General features: G+C 46.5%; 3 protein-coding genes across 9 annotated transcripts in view; 1 reads left to right on the forward strand and 2 right to left on the reverse strand.

The window, feature by feature from the left end:
- Positions 1 to 1,007: 1,007 nt before the first annotated feature.
- On the reverse strand, positions 1,008 to 7,372 carry cpb2 (carboxypeptidase B2 (plasma)). The gene is made up of 11 exons (XM_015952642.3): positions 7,075 to 7,372; positions 6,870 to 6,945; positions 6,643 to 6,767; positions 6,450 to 6,558; positions 6,277 to 6,378; positions 6,092 to 6,196; positions 5,905 to 6,015; positions 4,963 to 5,053; positions 4,615 to 4,817; positions 4,448 to 4,532; positions 1,008 to 1,540 (listed from the first exon to the last, which is right to left on the reverse strand). Exons 1-11 carry the CDS (start codon positions 7,149 to 7,151, stop codon positions 1,326 to 1,328), a joined length of 1,299 nt encoding a protein of 432 aa, XP_015808128.1. The 5' UTR covers positions 7,152 to 7,372; the 3' UTR covers positions 1,008 to 1,325.
- Positions 7,373 to 7,446: 74 nt separating this feature from the next.
- alg11 (ALG11 alpha-1,2-mannosyltransferase) lies at positions 7,447 to 10,117 on the forward strand. The gene is made up of 5 exons (XM_015952641.3): positions 7,447 to 7,554; positions 8,036 to 8,257; positions 8,327 to 8,698; positions 8,768 to 9,327; positions 9,403 to 10,117. Exons 1-5 carry the CDS (start codon positions 7,508 to 7,510, stop codon positions 9,684 to 9,686), a joined length of 1,485 nt encoding a protein of 494 aa, XP_015808127.1. The 5' UTR covers positions 7,447 to 7,507; the 3' UTR covers positions 9,687 to 10,117.
- A 2,364-nt stretch (positions 10,118 to 12,481) lies between these two features.
- raph1b (Ras association (RalGDS/AF-6) and pleckstrin homology domains 1b) overlaps positions 12,482 to 17,636 on the reverse strand; it is a 68,126-nt gene continuing 62,971 nt past the window's right edge. For 6 of the 7 annotated variants that reach the window (XM_015952639.3, XM_015952638.3, XM_054743127.2 and 3 more), the window contains 2 exons: positions 15,773 to 15,909; positions 12,482 to 15,703 (listed from right to left, as the gene is read on the reverse strand). In XM_015952639.3, the coding sequence (XP_015808125.1) occupies positions 13,274 to 15,703; positions 15,773 to 15,909 (2,567 nt within the window). In that variant the 3' untranslated portion in view covers positions 12,482 to 13,273. The remainder of the gene's footprint in view (positions 15,704 to 15,772; positions 15,910 to 17,636) is intronic. The other variant, XM_015952637.3, reaches the window with a different exon arrangement.

Genomic DNA, 17,636 nt, shown 5'->3' on the forward strand with positions numbered 1-17,636 from the left:
GTCAATGCCTGGGTAGAGACGTATTTCATCCACACTTGGCGGACCGAGAGAGCAGCACTGAGGCGGTGATAGACCGCATCACTGCACACAAGCACTCGCTCACACAAGACTTACCACTCAGGAGAAGAGCAGACACAGATTCTGCAGCATTCTGGAGGATTTCCTGTTATCATTAAGGGGAGGAGGGCATTTTTTTCAAGGAGGTGAGCGGCTCAGAGAGCCAGCGCGTCATATTGGCAGGTGAGTGGCGGAGCCAGGTGGAGGTGCGGCTGCCTCACATGGAGACCAGTGCGGTGCAGCCACGTAGTAATTTGCTGACAACGTCACATTTTTCAGCTTAGCCATCAGCCACAGCTGGTTCTACCTAAACATGGAGCAGAGTTTTAACCTGAAGATGTTGATATAAATATGGTTTTGGGCTGAAATATTAAATTTAAAGTAAGTTGCACTAAACTGTCACACTAATGATTACATGAGTGTACAGCACCATTAGACACTCGTCTATACAGGTTATCAGCAAAAAAAAAAAAGTTAATTTAGGCGTTACTTGCTCTTTAAAAAGCAGCTGAAAACTCTTCTGTTCAGGCTTTGGTGTGACCTTCATCACCACCCTCTCCTTATTCTGCTCTTATTTCCCACGATCCACTGATTTTCCTCTTTCCTAATAATTCTTTCTCTCCCTTTCCTTACATTTTTAATCACAATTTTTTTTGTAATTTCAAACATATTTTTAATACATTTTTAAATTATTTTTTATAATTAAATATTTTGTTTTTGTGAAGCACCGTGATTTTTATCTTGAGAGGCGCTACATAAAAGATTGTTTTACCAAATTGTTGAAAATAAATCAGCATTTTATTTAAGCTTTGTCTCCTGAATCTGGCTACTTATATAGTTTTTTAATTTTAGTAAAAACACCAGCTTTAAATGCTTCCGCATCACTTAGCTAAATTGTTATCAAATGTTCATTTTGCTATCAGGATTGCAGCAAAAAACTAAATCACGACAATATTTCAGGTTTTTATTCAGAGTGAACACTTTCGATATTTGACAGCTTTTACTGCATGATTAATAGTTTTTTGGGAATAAGATACTCTCACTTTGTTTTAGTCAATTTCACATTTTGTCCAGTTGTTTTTAATGACATGAACTGATTAATAATAATGCTGATTTATTTTAACCCATATTTATATTCATAGTGGATAAAGTATACCTGAAAATTGACCTCTTCATGTAAAAATATCTTTAATAACTTCTAAAACATCGTTTTTTGTGATCTGATGAATCAAAGCCTTATTTAGACATCTCCTGGGAAGGTTGAACTCTCAGTCAGTTTGAGGGGAACTCCTTTCAGCTTGTGCTTTATTGATGACCATCAGAGCGACAGTTTTCACCGCCGTTAGAGCCTCACTGCAGGCGCTGTGGATATGAGATGGAGGCAACAAGAAGCCGTAGCGACCGCGGTCCTGGAGCTCAAACGTGAAAGAGTATTTGATACCGAGGTTGTATGCCCAGTCGTCAGAACCACCTGGAGCCAAATCTGGAGGAAAACCATAACAAGTCACAGTTATTTATGTCCCAATTATTTCACTTGATCTGAGTCTTGAACTTGAAACACACTTAAGATTCCCTCCAAAGACTTAGGACCTGACTTGGACTTGCACTCTAAACATTTGACACTTGACTTGGACTTGCACTCTAAACATTTGACACTTGACTTGGACTTGGACTCAAAAGATTTGACACTTGACTTGGACTTGCACTCTAAACATTTGACACTTGACTTGGACGTGTACTCTAAACATTTGACACTTGACTTGGACGTGTACTCTAAACATTTGACACTTGACTTGGACGTGTACTCTAAACATTTGACACTTGACTTGGACTTGCACTCTAAACATTTGACACTTGACTTGGACTTGCACTCTAAACATTTGACACTTGACTTACACTTGCACTCTAAACATTTGACACTTGACTTACACTTGCACTCTAAACATTTGACACTTGACTTACACTTGCACTCTAAACATTTGACACTTGACTTGGACTTGCACTCTAAACATTTGACACTTGACTTACACTTGCACTCTAAACATTTGACACTTGACTTGGACGTGTACTCTAAACATTTGACACTTGACTTGGACGTGTACTCTAAACATTTGACACTTGACTTACACTTGCACTCTAAACATTTGACACTTGACTTGGACTTGGACTCAAAAGATTTGACACTTGACTTGGACTTGCACTCTAAACATTTGACACTTGACTTGGACTTGGACTCAAAAGATTTGACACTTGACTTACACTTGCACTCTAAACATTTGACACTTGACTTGGACTTGGACTCAAAAGATTTGACAGTTGACTTGGACTTGCACTCTAAACATTTGACACTTGACTTGGACTTGCACTCTAAACATTTGACACTTGACTTACACTTGCACTCTAAACATTTGACACTTGACTTGGACTTGCACTCTAAACATTTGACACTTGACTTACACTTGCACTCTAAACATTTGACACTTGACTTGGACTTGCACTCTAAACATTTGACACTTGACTTACACTTGCACTCTAAACATTTGACACTTGACTTGGACTTGGACTCAAAAGATTTGACAGTTGACTTACACTTGCACTCTAAACATTTGACACTTGACTTGGACTTGCACTCTAAACATTTGACACTTGACTTACACTTGCACTCTAAACATTTGACACTTGACTTACACTTGCACTCTAAACATTTGACACTTGACTTACACTTGCACTCTAAACATTTGACACTTGACTTGGACTTGCACTCTAAACATTTGACACTTGACTTACACTTGCACTCTAAACATTTGACACTTGACTTGGACGTGTACTCTAAACATTTGACACTTGACTTGGACGTGTACTCTAAACATTTGACACTTGACTTACACTTGCACTCTAAACATTTGACACTTGACTTGGACTTGGACTCAAAAGATTTGACACTTGACTTGGACTTGCACTCTAAACATTTGACACTTGACTTGGACTTGGACTCAAAAGATTTGACACTTGACTTACACTTGCACTCTAAACATTTGACACTTGACTTGGACTTGGACTCAAAAGATTTGACAGTTGACTTGGACTTGCACTCTAAACATTTGACACTTGACTTGGACGTGTACTCTAAACATTTGACACGTGACTTGGACTTGCACTCTAAACATTTGACACGTGACTTGGACTTGCACTCTAAACATTTGACACTTGACTTGGACTTGTATTCTACAGATTTCTGACTTGACTCAGACTTGCACTGTAAAGATTTGACACTAGACTTGGACACACTCTAAAGACGTGAGGCTTGATGTGAACTTGGACTTAAATCATCACACCAGACTTTTGACTTGAGTTGGAACTGCCCCTCAAGCACTTAAGTTTGACTTGGACGTGCCCTTTGACCCTCTAAAAGCTGGGTCACATGGCTGTAATGTGGTTGGTAGAGGTTATGTGTCAACACACGAACCACCAAAACAGACGTCTGAACAGTAGTTTGGTGCAGAAGCACAAACCACAGTCAGAACCCGTCCCCCCACATGTAGGCGGAGGGAGGCTACCCTCTCATTCACTGGGGTAAATCCCAAAGTACAGGCACCAAGATGGGGGGCAACTTAAATGCCCACCCCTGCTCGGCGCCTCTCAGTGAGAGCAACTCCAGAGTGGTAGAAAGTCCAACTCCTCTCAAGGAAACTGGTTCCAGAACCAGAGCCATGTGTTGAGGTGAGTCTGACTACATCTAGTCGGAACCTCTCAACCTCACACACCAACTCAGGCTCCTTCCCCACCAGAGAGGTGACATTCCATGTGCCAAGAGCCAGCTTCTGTAGCCGAAGATCAGACCGCCATCGACTACCACCCGTCACACACACTGCACCCGACCCCTTTGGCCCGTCCCACGAGTGGTGAGCCCATGGGAAGGGGGACCCACATTTCCTCTTCGGGCTGTGCCCGGCCGGGCTCCATGGGTGAAAGCCCGGCCACCAGGCGCTCGCCAACATGCCCCACCTCTAGGCCTGACTCCAGAGGGGGGCCCCGGTGACCCACCTCCAGGTGAGGGAACACGGTTTCCATTTATATAATTCATCATAAGAGGTCTTTGGGCTGCTCTTTGTCTGATCCCTCACCTAGGACCTGTTTGCCATGGGTGACCCTACCAGAGGCAGAAAGCCTCAGGCAACTTAGCTCCTAGGATCACTGGGACACTCAAACCCCTCCACCACGGTAAGGTGGCAGTAAAATAGGTGTTTAACGCCCTGTGTAAATGCACCAACATGCAGGAAATGGCATCTACGCCATATTTATTTTCAGTGGGATGCCCTAGATTTTAACCGGCGACTAAAATACTTGTGAGCATCTCTGAATCCCTTTGAAGGACCAAGGCTTTTCTTACATATGGTCTTTGCTCCAGCACCATACACGTAGTGGTTTCTGTGATATCTTTTGATGTTGTCTGCAGCTCCTTTGGCCATCTCAAGCTTTAAAAAAAAAAGCAATGAAACAACAGTTTAAGAGGTCAGAATCAACACTGAAACTTAACATAATTTTTGACCAAACTACCAGATCACTGTGATTCGGTGCTTCTTCCAGGGTGTAGGAATATGGGAAAAGCAGCATCTGGGAGTAGGAGTGGATGCTGATGTAGAGGTGAATCGAGTCCTTGTGAAGACGCAGAAAGTCAGCCACAGCCTTCGACTCGGGCTCAGACTCAGGGAACCGACCACAGTAGGTCTCAGAGCAGGGGTCACGAGAAGCTCCCTCCACTGAGCAGAACAGAACAGAAACACTTTTAGGATTACACTGGTTACTCTTATTTCCTCTGGAGTTAAAGAAACAGAACAAATCAACCAATCAAAGAAAAGCTTACTAATGGTTAATTATGATTTACACCTCGAAGGGGAAACTTACTGCACCAGTTGGCATCAAAGTTTCTGTTCAGGTCGACTCCGATGCAGTTAGTGTTCTTCGTGTGGGAGCGATTCTTCCTCCACATCCTGTTCTGAGACAAAATGATGAAAATCACTGTCACCATTCAAGCTGAAAACAGCTACAACCTCTAAAACCACGAGTACACTTATTGGACATAAAACTCAGAAGCTCCTTGATTTGTAAAAAAGTCCCATTCATCATTCACCACTGGTGAAATTATATTTCCGCATTCGACCCATTCCAGTGGGGAGCGGTGAGCTGCAGCAGTGGCTACGCTCGGGAACAATTTGGTGGTTTAACCTCTCAATCCAACCCATTGGAGGCATTGGGTCCCGTTTTTTATGTCTTTGGTATTACCCGACCGGATTTGAATCCCGATCTCCCAGGCTGAGGGTGTACATTCTACCACTAGGCCACTGAGAAGGTAAGTGTCTTATTATGGGCCATTCCCATCTGTACCGGGTCGGCCCGGGCCGGGTAGCCCCAGTCGGCCCCAGCCTGGCCCGGTTGATTCCACACATCCTTGCCTTAAGCCCATGTGGGCTGATTCTACCCACCAATCAGAGGCTTGCTCTAATGGAAGGTGTGAATTTGCTGTCAGCAGTGGGTGTGTTGGCCCTGGTCGGCCTGAAGCAGACCCCCTCGAGAAAAGGGCTGAGAATGAGCCTTGGTTGGCCCGGAAAAATACCAGGCCACCCAGATATGTTAAACAACCTACGCTACCCGGCCCGGGCCGACCCGGTACAGATGGGAATGGCCCATTAGGGAAGATTCCCAAGGGGAGGGGTGAGTGTTCTTTGATCTTGTTCATGTTCAAAGCCTAGCTTGTTCTGCAGATTTGCCATAAAACAAATTCAAGGTTTGCATCAGCATTCAGATCAAAGAGCTTGTAAATTCAACAAACTATGTGCGTTGTCTTACCTCTGTCCAGGTGTGTTTGTACCCATCAGGGTTCATGACAGGCAGGACGTAGATGTCCATGTTGTCCAGAATGTGTGTGATCTCTTGGTTTTGCTTGTAAAACGACAACGACTGCGGAAGGAAACCACAGGAATGTGAGTGGATTTAAGATTTCCATGCGGATTTCAGATGAGAGAGATGTACTCACGTGTTGGACGAACGACAAACAGAAAGCAGGCGAGATCCACTCTCTGGCGTGGATCCCACAATCCATCCACATAGCTTTCTTGTCTGGTCTGTCATTCATGGACAGCTGGAGAAAAGAGGTCCAAAATGGCGCCAATAAGGAATATTGTCATTGCTGCTTTTTTAAAGTGATAAGTGAATGCTTACCTTCAGAGCCAACAGCGGTTGCTTCTCAAAGGAAGAGCCAATGAGAATGGCTTTAACTGTGCTGGGGTTGTCATGTGTGGTCCTGTTTATCCACTCATAGATCTACAAGAAATTGTGTCATGATCTGGAAAAAAAGAAACTGCATTCAAATGAATACACACACAGAGTCTCACATCCTCCAGACGGTGATACTTCTGGTAGAACGTGGAGCTGCTTCTTGGGTCGGTGGAGTCATTCCTCATCTGCATTTCAATCAGCTCATTGGCATTGGCCAACAAAACCCTGCAGTTAAAAATTTAAGAGCAAAACAGCAGTCGTCGGGAATTAGTCGAGGCATGGGCAGTTGTGTTTTTGGGCGCAGCTTACTCGTGGGTTATGGTGTGCGTCTGAAGCAGGGTCTTGACCGACTCAGAGCTGTTTGCAGGAACGTAAAGATGGACTTGGGTTTCTTCTTGGATGTGGTGAGGTGAAGCCGGCTGCCATAAGGCTGTCTGAGAGGAACAAAAAGGCTGTTATGGTTGAACAAAAGATGAATGCATAAATGTGTGTACAGGCGTGGTGAAATGACTGTAACTGCTGGTAAAAAAAAATACCTCGTATTGGGTCGAGATGTTCTTCAAAATGTCCACATGTTCTTGAGTGTCCGGGATGATTAATAAAACCTGGTCCCTGCAAAACGTGGCAGAGGCGTTGAGCAAATATTTTGGAAAATTAGTGCAAGAACAAAGGGACTTCACGTGCTTACACAAGTGTGTAAACATTCCTAAGGATCACTCCTCTTGTTTTGAAGGTATTTACCGTGTTTCTGAGCAGAGGCCCATCTTCATTAGCAGGTCCAAATTCATTAAAACCAACAGAATCAGAACAGTCGCCATGATGTCAGGATCCAGACTGAAAATGTCAGAAGTGTGTTCAATCTGTGGGGGTCAGGAACATGTTATTGATTGAAACTGTTTATTTAGCAGGTAGACTTTTACTTGTTGCAAAACGGGGCATAGATCAATAGATGTAAAGCATTTTAATGACTTTATGATACTAGTTTTTCTACAGTTTCATTTTAATGTACAATTTCAAGATTTTTTATGAATCAGAGATTTTTTATATGTGAAGTTTTGGTCATTGACTGCGTTGAGCCGTTGATGCAGTACACCTCCTGACCGCTAGGGGCGCGCGACTGATGGGAATCTGTTGATGAGGACGGACGTTACGTCACGTGTTTCGTGTTGTGAAGATGTCGGCCCATGATCAGCTGGTCCTGTGTTTGTGCGAATTAACGCGGTAAGATGTTTATTAAAGCAAACTAGATGGTTAAATAAATGCGTTTTTACCTGATTGTTAAATGTAAAACGTAGCTTCGCTGCAGTTGGGCTACTGCTAGCAACAAATAACCGATAAACCCAGGGAAATGATGATTTTAACAAGCTAATTCACCTTCTAGTTTAAAACAAATGTGTCGTTTTTGTGTTTGTAGCTTAAAGTTATCAATCAGTATTCTGACTCTAGAGTCAGTTTTAGGTTTTAAAATATATTAATATAAAAGGAAATGTGGGTCTTTTATTTCACTACTTTATTCCTTTCAAGCCAAAGCTCATCCATCCTCGTCCCAGTCATGTAAACAGAAGCGTTCAGAACAGATTTAATTATTTGGTGAAAATACAAAAAAAAAAAAAAAAAAATCATCCAAAGTTTAGCTGCAGTGTAAACCTGCTGAAGCATGTCGTTGACCCCTTCCTCAAGTTCCTGTGTACTTTGGTTTCAGGTTGCTGTGGAAGCTGCTGCTGCCTCTGGTCTTCCTCTGCGTTCTCCTGATTGCGGTCCTTGTCCTGCTGGTGCTGGCGGTCCGATTCTGGTTGCAGAGCTGCAGGAACGCCCGGCGGGCGAGGGAAGGCTGCCCCTCCGTGGCGTTTTTTCACCCTTACTGCAACGCCGGTGGAGGAGGGGAGAGGGTACTGTGGTGTGCCATCAGGGCTCTACAAAACAGGTCAGGTAATCAGCAAATGCAGCAAAACATTTTTGAAGAATCCAGGTAGTCATTTTATTTGTGCTGCAGGTATGCAGATGTGAATTTCGTGGTGTACACGGGGGACGTGGGGGTGACAGGGCAGCAGATGCTGGAGGGAGCCAGGCGGCGATTTAACATCGTGCTCCCACGGCCGGTTCGCTTCATCTTCTTGCAGCATCGTGCGCTGGTGGAGCCCAGCCTGTTCCCTCACTTCACGCTGCTGGGGCAGAGCGTGGGCTCCATTTTTCTGGGATGGGAGGCGCTGACCGAGTTTGTGCCGGACCTTTACATCGACTCTATGGGTTATGCCTTCACCCTCCCCCTGTTTCGCTACCTGGGAGGCTGCAGCGTGGGGAGCTACGTCCACTACCCCACCATCAGCACAGACATGCTGTCTGTGGTGAGGGAGCGGCACCCCAGGTATTCACAAGCTTTTCATTCCAACAGAAATGTTTCTAACAACTTAATAACACAAAGTTCCCCTTTTAGAATCAACAACCCGGACTTTGTGGCTAACAACTTGTTCCTGAGCGCCTTCAAGCTCGTCTACTACTGCCTCTTCGCTCTGCTCTACGGCCTGGCCGGCTCCTGCAGCGACGTCATCATGGTCAACTCCTTCTGGACCCTCGATCACATCCTGTCTCTGTGGCGCTCGCCCAACCGCACCAGTGTGGTCTACCCTCCCTGCGACGTCGGCGCCTTCCAGGACATCCCACTGGAGGAGGAAGGGGACAGGAAGTGCCACTCCATAATTTCTGTCGGGCAGTTCAGGCCGGAGAAGGACCACCGGCTGCAGATCAGAGCCTTTAAGAAGGTGTTGGACAGGAGGCGTCTCAGGGGCCGGGAAGAGCTGAGACTCGTTCTGATTGGTGGATGTAGAAACCAGGAGGATGAGGACAGGGTGCTGATGCTGAGGGGGCTTTGTCAGGAACTAGGTGTAGCCGACAGGGTGGAGTTTAAACTGAATGTGCCATTTGAGGAGCTGAAGCAGGAGATGAAGGAGGCCACGATTGGACTGCACACCATGTGGAACGAACACTTTGGGATTGGTAAACAGACATAATATACAGTTGTTAGTGTTCATTAAGTGAAAGTTTAACCTAGACTCTTCATTCCCCTCTCAGGTGTGGTGGAGTGCATGGCAGCAGGGAAGGTAATCCTCGCCCACAAGTCCGGAGGTCCTAAGATGGACATCGTCATACCTTTTGACGGGGGTCCAACCGGCTTCCTGGCGGACGACGAGGACAGCTACGCTGCAGCCATTGAGCAGATCCTGGCACTGTCGCCTAGCAGCCGCTTGGAGATCCGACGGAATGCTCGTCAATCTGTGGCGCGCTTCTCCGATCAGGAGTTTGAGGCCTGCTTCGTCGCCGCCATGGAGCCTCTGATGGGAACACTGGAACGATGATCCTTCTGTGTTGACTTTACATAGTAAACCAACCCGGCTGAGAGTCCAAAACCTTTATTTGAAGGGTTCTTTCAGTAATTAAGACATTTAGAATTTAAACGTGTTTCTTTAGCGCAGCTTTCTCCAGAAGTTTTCATTTCAGTGTTTTCAGATCAGTGTGAGCTGGAAAATTTAGTTGTTTTACAAAACTTAATTACTTTTCCCAAAATGTGAAGTATTTTTTTTATATCAAAGTGTTTGTGTGATTTATAAAAAAGCAGAAAATTAAGTGTGTTAAAGCTGTTCCAGCTACAATCTGCTCACTTTAAACATTAAAACAATTATATTTTAGATTGTCGTTGTTTTAGGACAGCTCTATATCAGATCAGGGGCCAGACGTCAGGAAATGTAAGTTGTATTATTTAATTGTAAATAAATGCCATTTGCTCTAACGCACCGTGACCGTTTACATTTTTATCTCACTTCTTTACGGATCTTTGATCACTTTTTTTAAAATCTGAGCTGGTGTCCCTCAGGGACATTTTTAACATTCAGGTCATTAAAGCCACTGAAAGGCTCCAGACTACGTTTGCCCCTACGTCTCGATCAGAATGTCCTTAAAGTTATAACCGTTACCCATTTTTTTGAAGTGACACTCAAACTCATCCCACACTCACTATTTCAAGTTTTAACTTAAGTTATGATAAATGGGTCATGCAAAGGTCAGGCCAGGACTCCTTTTGCACGAGTTTCTGCACTGTGGTGCGGCATGGAGACGACGGATTTGCTGAGGTGCAACAGAAACCCAACTGATTTGGATTTGAGCCTTCAGCTGGTCCCAATCGCTGCTTCTGGTGTCTTCCTCTTGAAGCCCCCACTTTGGATCTCTGTGGAATTCATGTTAGGGGAGTTTGGAGACCAGTAAAACACACGGATACCGGCTCATTAAACCAGTGTGGACAGGTGCAGAGTCCTGTTGGGAAATGACAACATCTCCATAAAGCTCAGAGGGTTGCAGGTGCAGCTCTATAATGTCCTAATTTAGGAGCGACTCCAGTTGGATCTGCTGCATCTTCTCTCCCTGTGCTTGAAATGAAATGCTAAATTTTTACTTTCCCTTGAGAAGATGACCACTGAGCAACAGTCCAATCCTCTCCATTCCTACCAAAAAAATCCTTTCCTCTGAACTTCTTATCCTCTGAACTCAGCCACTGCCTGCTGCAGAAATGTCAAGCCAATCACATGTACCCAGATGAGGAATTTGTTGGTTTTCAAAAAGAAATAAATCTATATAATAAACTTAATTAGTTGTATAATTAACTTTTTTGGTCCTTTATTCAGCTGGAATCGTTGGAGGCCGTCCGAGATGAGACTTTTAGTAAGACGATAAAAACTCAGCAACACTTTACAGTAAAAGTCCCTTTATTAACGTTGCATGGTGCATTATTAAGCATTACTGAACAAAGCATCCCTTTATTAACTATAAAGTATCATTAAGTTTAGGACAAAGGGCCAGGAGGCGTGTCTGCTTAGTAAAGCGTTAATTAATATTACCACTAATATTGAGCAGTTAATAGTTTATTAATTAATGCACGAAGTAAATTCACTAAAGGGACCCTTATTGTAAAGTGTTAAAAATTCTACTTGGTTGCTTTTAAACGTGTATTTTCTGTAGTGTGAAATCTGACCACCAGAGGGAGCTGTAGTTACTGAACATTTGTTTTGGGTGAATCCATTAAAGTAACTGTATTTTTCCTGGCGATAGGGGGCAGTAGATACCTAAATTGTTGCAAGCAAGCTGTATTTTTGTGTTGGAGTAAGACCTTGCAACGGATGCCCATTAGGGTCAAAAAGCCCTGGGGAGTGCAAACTTCAGCAAAATGACGAGCCGCCAACATCAGAATCCCTTTCATCAGTGGCAAAGGGTAAAGAGGTAAATGTGTAAAACGTTTGTGAATGGTGAAAGTTTTATAATCGTTTGTTACAAATCAGTAAATGTATTTTGTCCTCAAGGGTTCCCGTAGAAGGAAATATGGAGTCTAATATGGCGTCATCCAGAGACTTAGACCCACTCCCATGTATTTTAGACCTGATTTTTATGGTTATATGCTGAGAAGCCACCAAGATTTTTCACCAACTGGGAATCATTTAATTCATTTTCAGCAACATTTTGATGGATACTTCCAGAGATTAATGATAAAAAAAACTACACATTGTCCCTTTAAATCCAACAAATGAGGACTCGGAGACCAGTTTGAGGTCTAGTTTGAACATTTATATTGTGATTTTCAGTTTAAATGCAAGAGGAAACATCAGAACTTGATCCTCAACCTTCTTTTTTTTTTTAAACTTCACTTTTCCCTCACATGTTCACACCAGCACACTGACAACTTACCGCCACAAACTTCCTGTCTAGAATGATTATTGGGTTATAAGAAAAGATAAACAGCCTTCAAGTGGAAACAAAACTGACTTGCACATGTTCCTGTGGAGTTCAGGGGTGAAATATTAGCGATACGCCATCCTGGAGCATTTAGAGTCATCATTAGGACAGCACCAGCACCTTCAAAATAAAAGCATTGCTGCGTAGACTTCTATAGATAAAAACATCCTGACGAGGCAGCGACGGCACCATGAAGAAACGGAGTTGAAAGCACTTAAGTCTGATGATGGGTTGTTAAATACATGATTTGATGCCCTGTACATGAAACAGACCTCCATAAACAGGACCGCCTGGTGCAAGGAGATGAGATCTCAGTCTGTTTCCTAGATGTTGATGATTTAAGACGATGGTGGACACCAAAGCAAAGCAGCTGTACAGATGCAAGCTGAAGGATAAGGTCCAAAATCCAGCCAACACACAAGGAACGTAGACACACTCCACAGACACACACCATCACAGGCCTACACCTCTTTGTTCATCTGCACAGTCCAGACTTTGGAAGATATCTCCCCTTAGCTTCTGACCTCTGTGCAGGACTTTGGGAATAAGGCGTCCTTCTGATTTGCATTAGCCGAGTGGTGAAACAGTCTAGAGATTCTTGAGTTTTCGCACAAATGTTTGAAGTCGCCTCTCGCATACATTCCAACGTCCTGATCTCAGCAGACCTCCGTAGATCAGATCATTAAGACATTTATAAAACAAATCTTCTTTAAATTATTTTATATAAAAGCAAATAAAAACACACACAAAGACTCTCATTAACTACCTCAAACATGCATCTCTCTCTCTCTCTCTCTCTCTCTCTCTCTCTCTCTCTCTCTCTCTCTCACACACACACACACACACACACACCTTGGAACAGCCTGATGATTTACAGCCAATGGTCCATGCAGTATCAAAGCGGATAAAACAAAAGTCCTGACGGGGTTTTGTTGCCTTTACACACGTTATGGCGAAGAAGCAAAGATGTGGTTGGGCTCACACCTGGATCCAGTAACGTCCTACATGGCAACGGATTATAAACGGCAATCTGAAAGACCAACTGCTCAAAGGACCTACGCTGCCTCGCGTGGTAAAAAAAAAACACATTTGACCATGATCGGTTTGGTTTTTCATATATATTTATATATATGTAAGTCTGTTCATTAAGTCCCGACCTCGGAGTTCAGCCTGTAAGTTTGGTAGCATCCCCTCGTTTGGGAGGTGCAGGTGGGGGTCCTCGTCGTAGCGTTGCATAGCCTGAGATGTTTCCCGACATGTAGCCAACGCTTCCTCCGTTGCTCTGCTTCCCTTGGTCCAGGAGCAGCTCGGGGGGTGGCGGAGGCAGCGCCATGTCGTCCATCGTCCCCACAACGTCCAGCTTCCCAGCCTGGCGACTGACCGACTTTCGCTTCAGCGTCTGACTGAGATCCTCCAAGAAATTGGGCTGACCTGAGCTCCCCTTTGGAGATGTGGGTGGAGGTGATGAAGTGGGAGGTGGAGGCTCTGGGGTGGCATTGCTACGCCGGCCCAGTGTGGGTGGGGGAGCCTTTTTCAACGAGTTCTTTCCCCATATCGAGTTGCTTACAAGGGAGACGGGCGGCGGAGGAGGGGGAGCTTGGGGCTGGGGGTTCACCACAGCGACCCTGGGAGGTCCGCCGCTGTAGAGGTCATTTCCTGTAGGTGGAGGAGGAGGGAAGAGCTCGGAGACCGGGGGAGGTGGAGGAAAGCAGGCACATTCGGGTGGTGGGGAAGGGAAGTCCCCACCGGACTGCTTCGCCTGGCTCACTTTGGCCTGAAGGGCCAGAGGGAGGTTGGACAGGTTGAGTTTTCCTGGTTTAGGAGGAGCAGGAGGTCCATTTGAGGGCTCCTTGGAAGGAGAACCATTGGAGGAGGAGATGGAACATGAGGAGGAGGTGTTGCTTTGAGGAGCAAATTTGCTGAGCAAGTTTCTCCTCGACTCCTCATAGGAGGAGGTGGAGGAGTTGGACTTGATGCTGGAGTTTCTCTGAGGGGTTGGAGGTGGTTTCTTTGTGCCCGAACTGGAGGAACCAGATGGAGATCGCCTCATTGGGGAGCCCAGATTTCCAGGAGGGAGAGGAGGAGGTGGTGGTGTTGGGCCTGTGACAGGTGCTGGGGGTGGTGGTGGAGGAGGAGGAGATGCAGGGAAGCCACTGCTGTGTTCTGCAGGGGGAGGAGGGGGGAACTCCGGAGACTGGAGCTGCTGGCTCCCCACAGGCTGCCATCTGGGTTTGGTTTTTACTGCAGGGGGGGAGAGGGGGGCTTTGGGGAACTCTGAAGGTGGAGGTGCTTGGGATGGAGCTCCAGGGAACTGACTCGCTAGCTGCTTGACCAAAGACATGGCAGGGGCTGCTCCTGCAGGAGCAGTTGCTGTTTTAGACACGCTGTTCATTTTGGGCAGCGTGGGTGGGGGGTTACTGAGCTGCTTCTTTAGTACAGCAGGCCCAGGAGGTGGGGGCGGTGGAGGAGGTGGGGGCGGTGGAGCCAGCACCATCATAGGTGCAGAAGGTGGAGCAGGGGGAAAGGGCGCAACTGGGGACATTAGTTTAGGAGCAGTCTGAGGGAGAAACCCAGGGGTGAAGGTTTTGGGAGGTGCTGGAGGGGGTCCAGGCGGAGGTGGGAACTGGGTCGGCACAAAGAACTGCTGGGGTGGTGGAGGTGGTGGTGGGGGCGGAGGAGGAGGAGGTGGAGGAGGGGGTGGTGGCGCTGGAGCAGGAGGCGGGGATTCCTCTAAATCCCCGTTAGGAGACAGGAGATCTCGTGGTGGGCTGGGGAACCGCTCCTTCAGCACCTGCTTCAGCCCGTTGGTGTAAACGGTCTCGTTAATGGGAGCTGGTGCAGGGGGTGGAGGAGGTGACGGAGGGGGAGGAAATGACGTTCCGTTGATTTGAGGAACAGATGAAGGAGCAGACACGTAGGCAGGTGCAGCCGCTGGGCTGGGAGGCCCGAACCTCAACACGGCCATAGCGGACCCTGGGGTGGGCATGCACGGTGGAGGAGGCGGTGGCGGTGGGGGCGGGACATTTGTCCTGGCAGCGATGTGGTTGACATTGGGTTTGACGACCTCTGGTGGACGAGGTGCTGGAGCGGGCGGGAGGACTTGCTGAGCGTTGAGGTGAGCGGGTAATTTGTGATGGTTGGCAGTCTGAGAAGTCTTCTGGTTCTGCAGCCTCGTGATGGTGCTGTACTTGTACATGGTGGGGGCCAACGAGTGGTGTGACATTGTTTGAACTGGTGGAAGAGGTGGTGGTGGTGGTGGAGGAGGAGGAGGAGGGGGAGGGGGAGTTAGCTCCTGCTGTGGTGGCTGTGGGGGAAGGTAGCTGTAACCATTATTGGACTGTGGAGATGGGAGCGGCTGACTGGGACTCTGTGGTGGTTCGGATGGAGGCATCTGGGGAGCCTGCTGAGGAGACGGAGGCTGGTGTCGTGGTAGGGTTGGTGTCTGGGATTCCACCGGTGTCTGATGGGGCTGTGGTGGATGTTGTTGAGGTTGTGGAGACGGCGTGAGGATGGGGTGGTCCACTGAGTGCTGGCTGTGATGTCGGTGGCTGTGGGAGGAATGCGTGGACCCGCGGCAGGACTCCGATCTCATCTGCTGGGAAAACATCGGGTTAGATCAGCAACAAGAACTCAATCAGCTAAACAAACCAGACTGTTGACATACTTTGGAGCTTTCCTCCATCTGGGTTCCTCTCTTCCAGGCTTCAGAGAAGATGGAGCTCACCACACTCTGAGAGCGGCCATGAGAAGATCCGGTGTCCACCCCGCTGTCCGAATGACCCGAATGATTGGACTGGGACTCTGACAAGACAAAATCTTTACTTTACTTTTAATCGAGACATCTGGTTTTGATCCAGAAGCTTGAGCTAACTCTATAAACAACCTCAAAGTTAGCATCGACACATTAGTAATCTGAAGTGTTTCAGTCATGTTTTAGAGCTCATCTCAGCTCTGGTGAACGTTACTAATGATATTCTCGCGACCTCCGTGGTCTTATCGGATACCAGCGCTACAGACGGTTGAATGTGATGCTGGGATTAAGGGAGAAGTGTGTTTAAGGCTTAGATTTCTCACAAGAGTCCAGTTTGACTGTGTTAATAATGGAAGAAGCTCTAGAGTTCATCATGGCGCTGCTCTGGGCTTACTACTGGGACCTATGGTCTTTGCACACAGTTGGCTTGAATTTGGACACAATATCAAGTGGACTTGGTGATTTTTCTAAAGTGCAGTTTGCCTACAGAGCTAACAGATCTGTGGATGACACAATTAACCACTTCACCCTGCAACACGTGGACTCTCCAGGAATCTAAGCAAGGATCCTGTTTGTAGATGTCAGCTCGAAATTTAACAATTTTCCCAGCTCTCCTTAGAGACAAGCTATCCCTAATGAATGTGCCGGATCCCGTCTGCCGGTGAATCACAGACTTCCTGACAGATAGGAGACAGCACATGTGGATGGGAAGGAATGTCTCAGACACTTGGACCACTGGCATCAGAACCCCCCAGGGCTGCGTCCTCCCTCCCCTACTCTTCTCCCTCTACACCCACTACTGTACCTCCAGCCACCAGTCTGTAGCCTAGTGAACTAGACCAAATTCTTGCTTTGCAAAGTTTGGTCTAGGCATGCTCCACTGGAACCTCTGCAGCCCCAACAGCATTCTGGCTAGCCAATCACAGCTCTCTAGAGGGGTTTCAAACACATAAAGAGCTGTGATTGGTCCATAATGGTGGGCCAATCATAGTGCTCTATCTGCTTAAGGTTGGTTTATGCTTGACGCGTCCGCGAGGTCCGCACGGCTCCGCGCGGAAAAGTTGCGTCATTTTGCGTCATTTTAACAACCACGCCCCTCCACACGGCCCAGAATTTCCGCAACGCGCAACTCGGAAAATTTCTAACCACGCGGACGGACAGACGCGGAAAAACATGGCGGACCGGCAAGAACTAGTACGGCAGAGGTTCGTAAATACAGACAATTGTATGATTCAGCTCTCAAAGATCACCGTGATCAACATGTTGTTAATAATTCTTGGAGAGAAATAGCTCGCACTGTCGGAAAAGACGAGAACACTGTTAAAAATGCTGAAATGCCGTGTTGTAAACAGTAATTTCTACTTCTACTATGGTGTAGTGTTGGATGCTTGCCGTAGAGCTCCATGCTGCCCCGTTCAGTTTGGGAGAATATTGGCTCACCGCAGAGACGAGCCGCACAAACCATAAACGCTGCGAGTTGTGAAGCACGTTCCAGTCGCGAGCCGCATCACCGCGCGGAAAGTGAATGCGCCAAGCATAAACCAAGCTTTAGTGAACAAATCACAGAGCTTTATCCACTTTGTGGGCCAGTCAGGGCACTCTATATGCCTGGTGGGTGGGATGATGCAACAGAGTGAAACAAGAGTATGTCACATTCATTGTCCAGTGGAATGCGGAGATCATTTGAAAGACAACAGTAGAACCCGCCCCACAACCGAGAGCCGTCAATGGAGCGTTGCCAGACTAACCAGTCTGTGAAACTGGTCAAGTTTGCAGA

Source organism: Nothobranchius furzeri, chromosome 14 (genome assembly GCF_043380555.1).
Source record: "Nothobranchius furzeri strain GRZ-AD chromosome 14, NfurGRZ-RIMD1, whole genome shotgun sequence".
Lineage (NCBI taxonomy): Eukaryota > Metazoa > Chordata > Actinopteri > Cyprinodontiformes > Nothobranchiidae > Nothobranchius > Nothobranchius furzeri.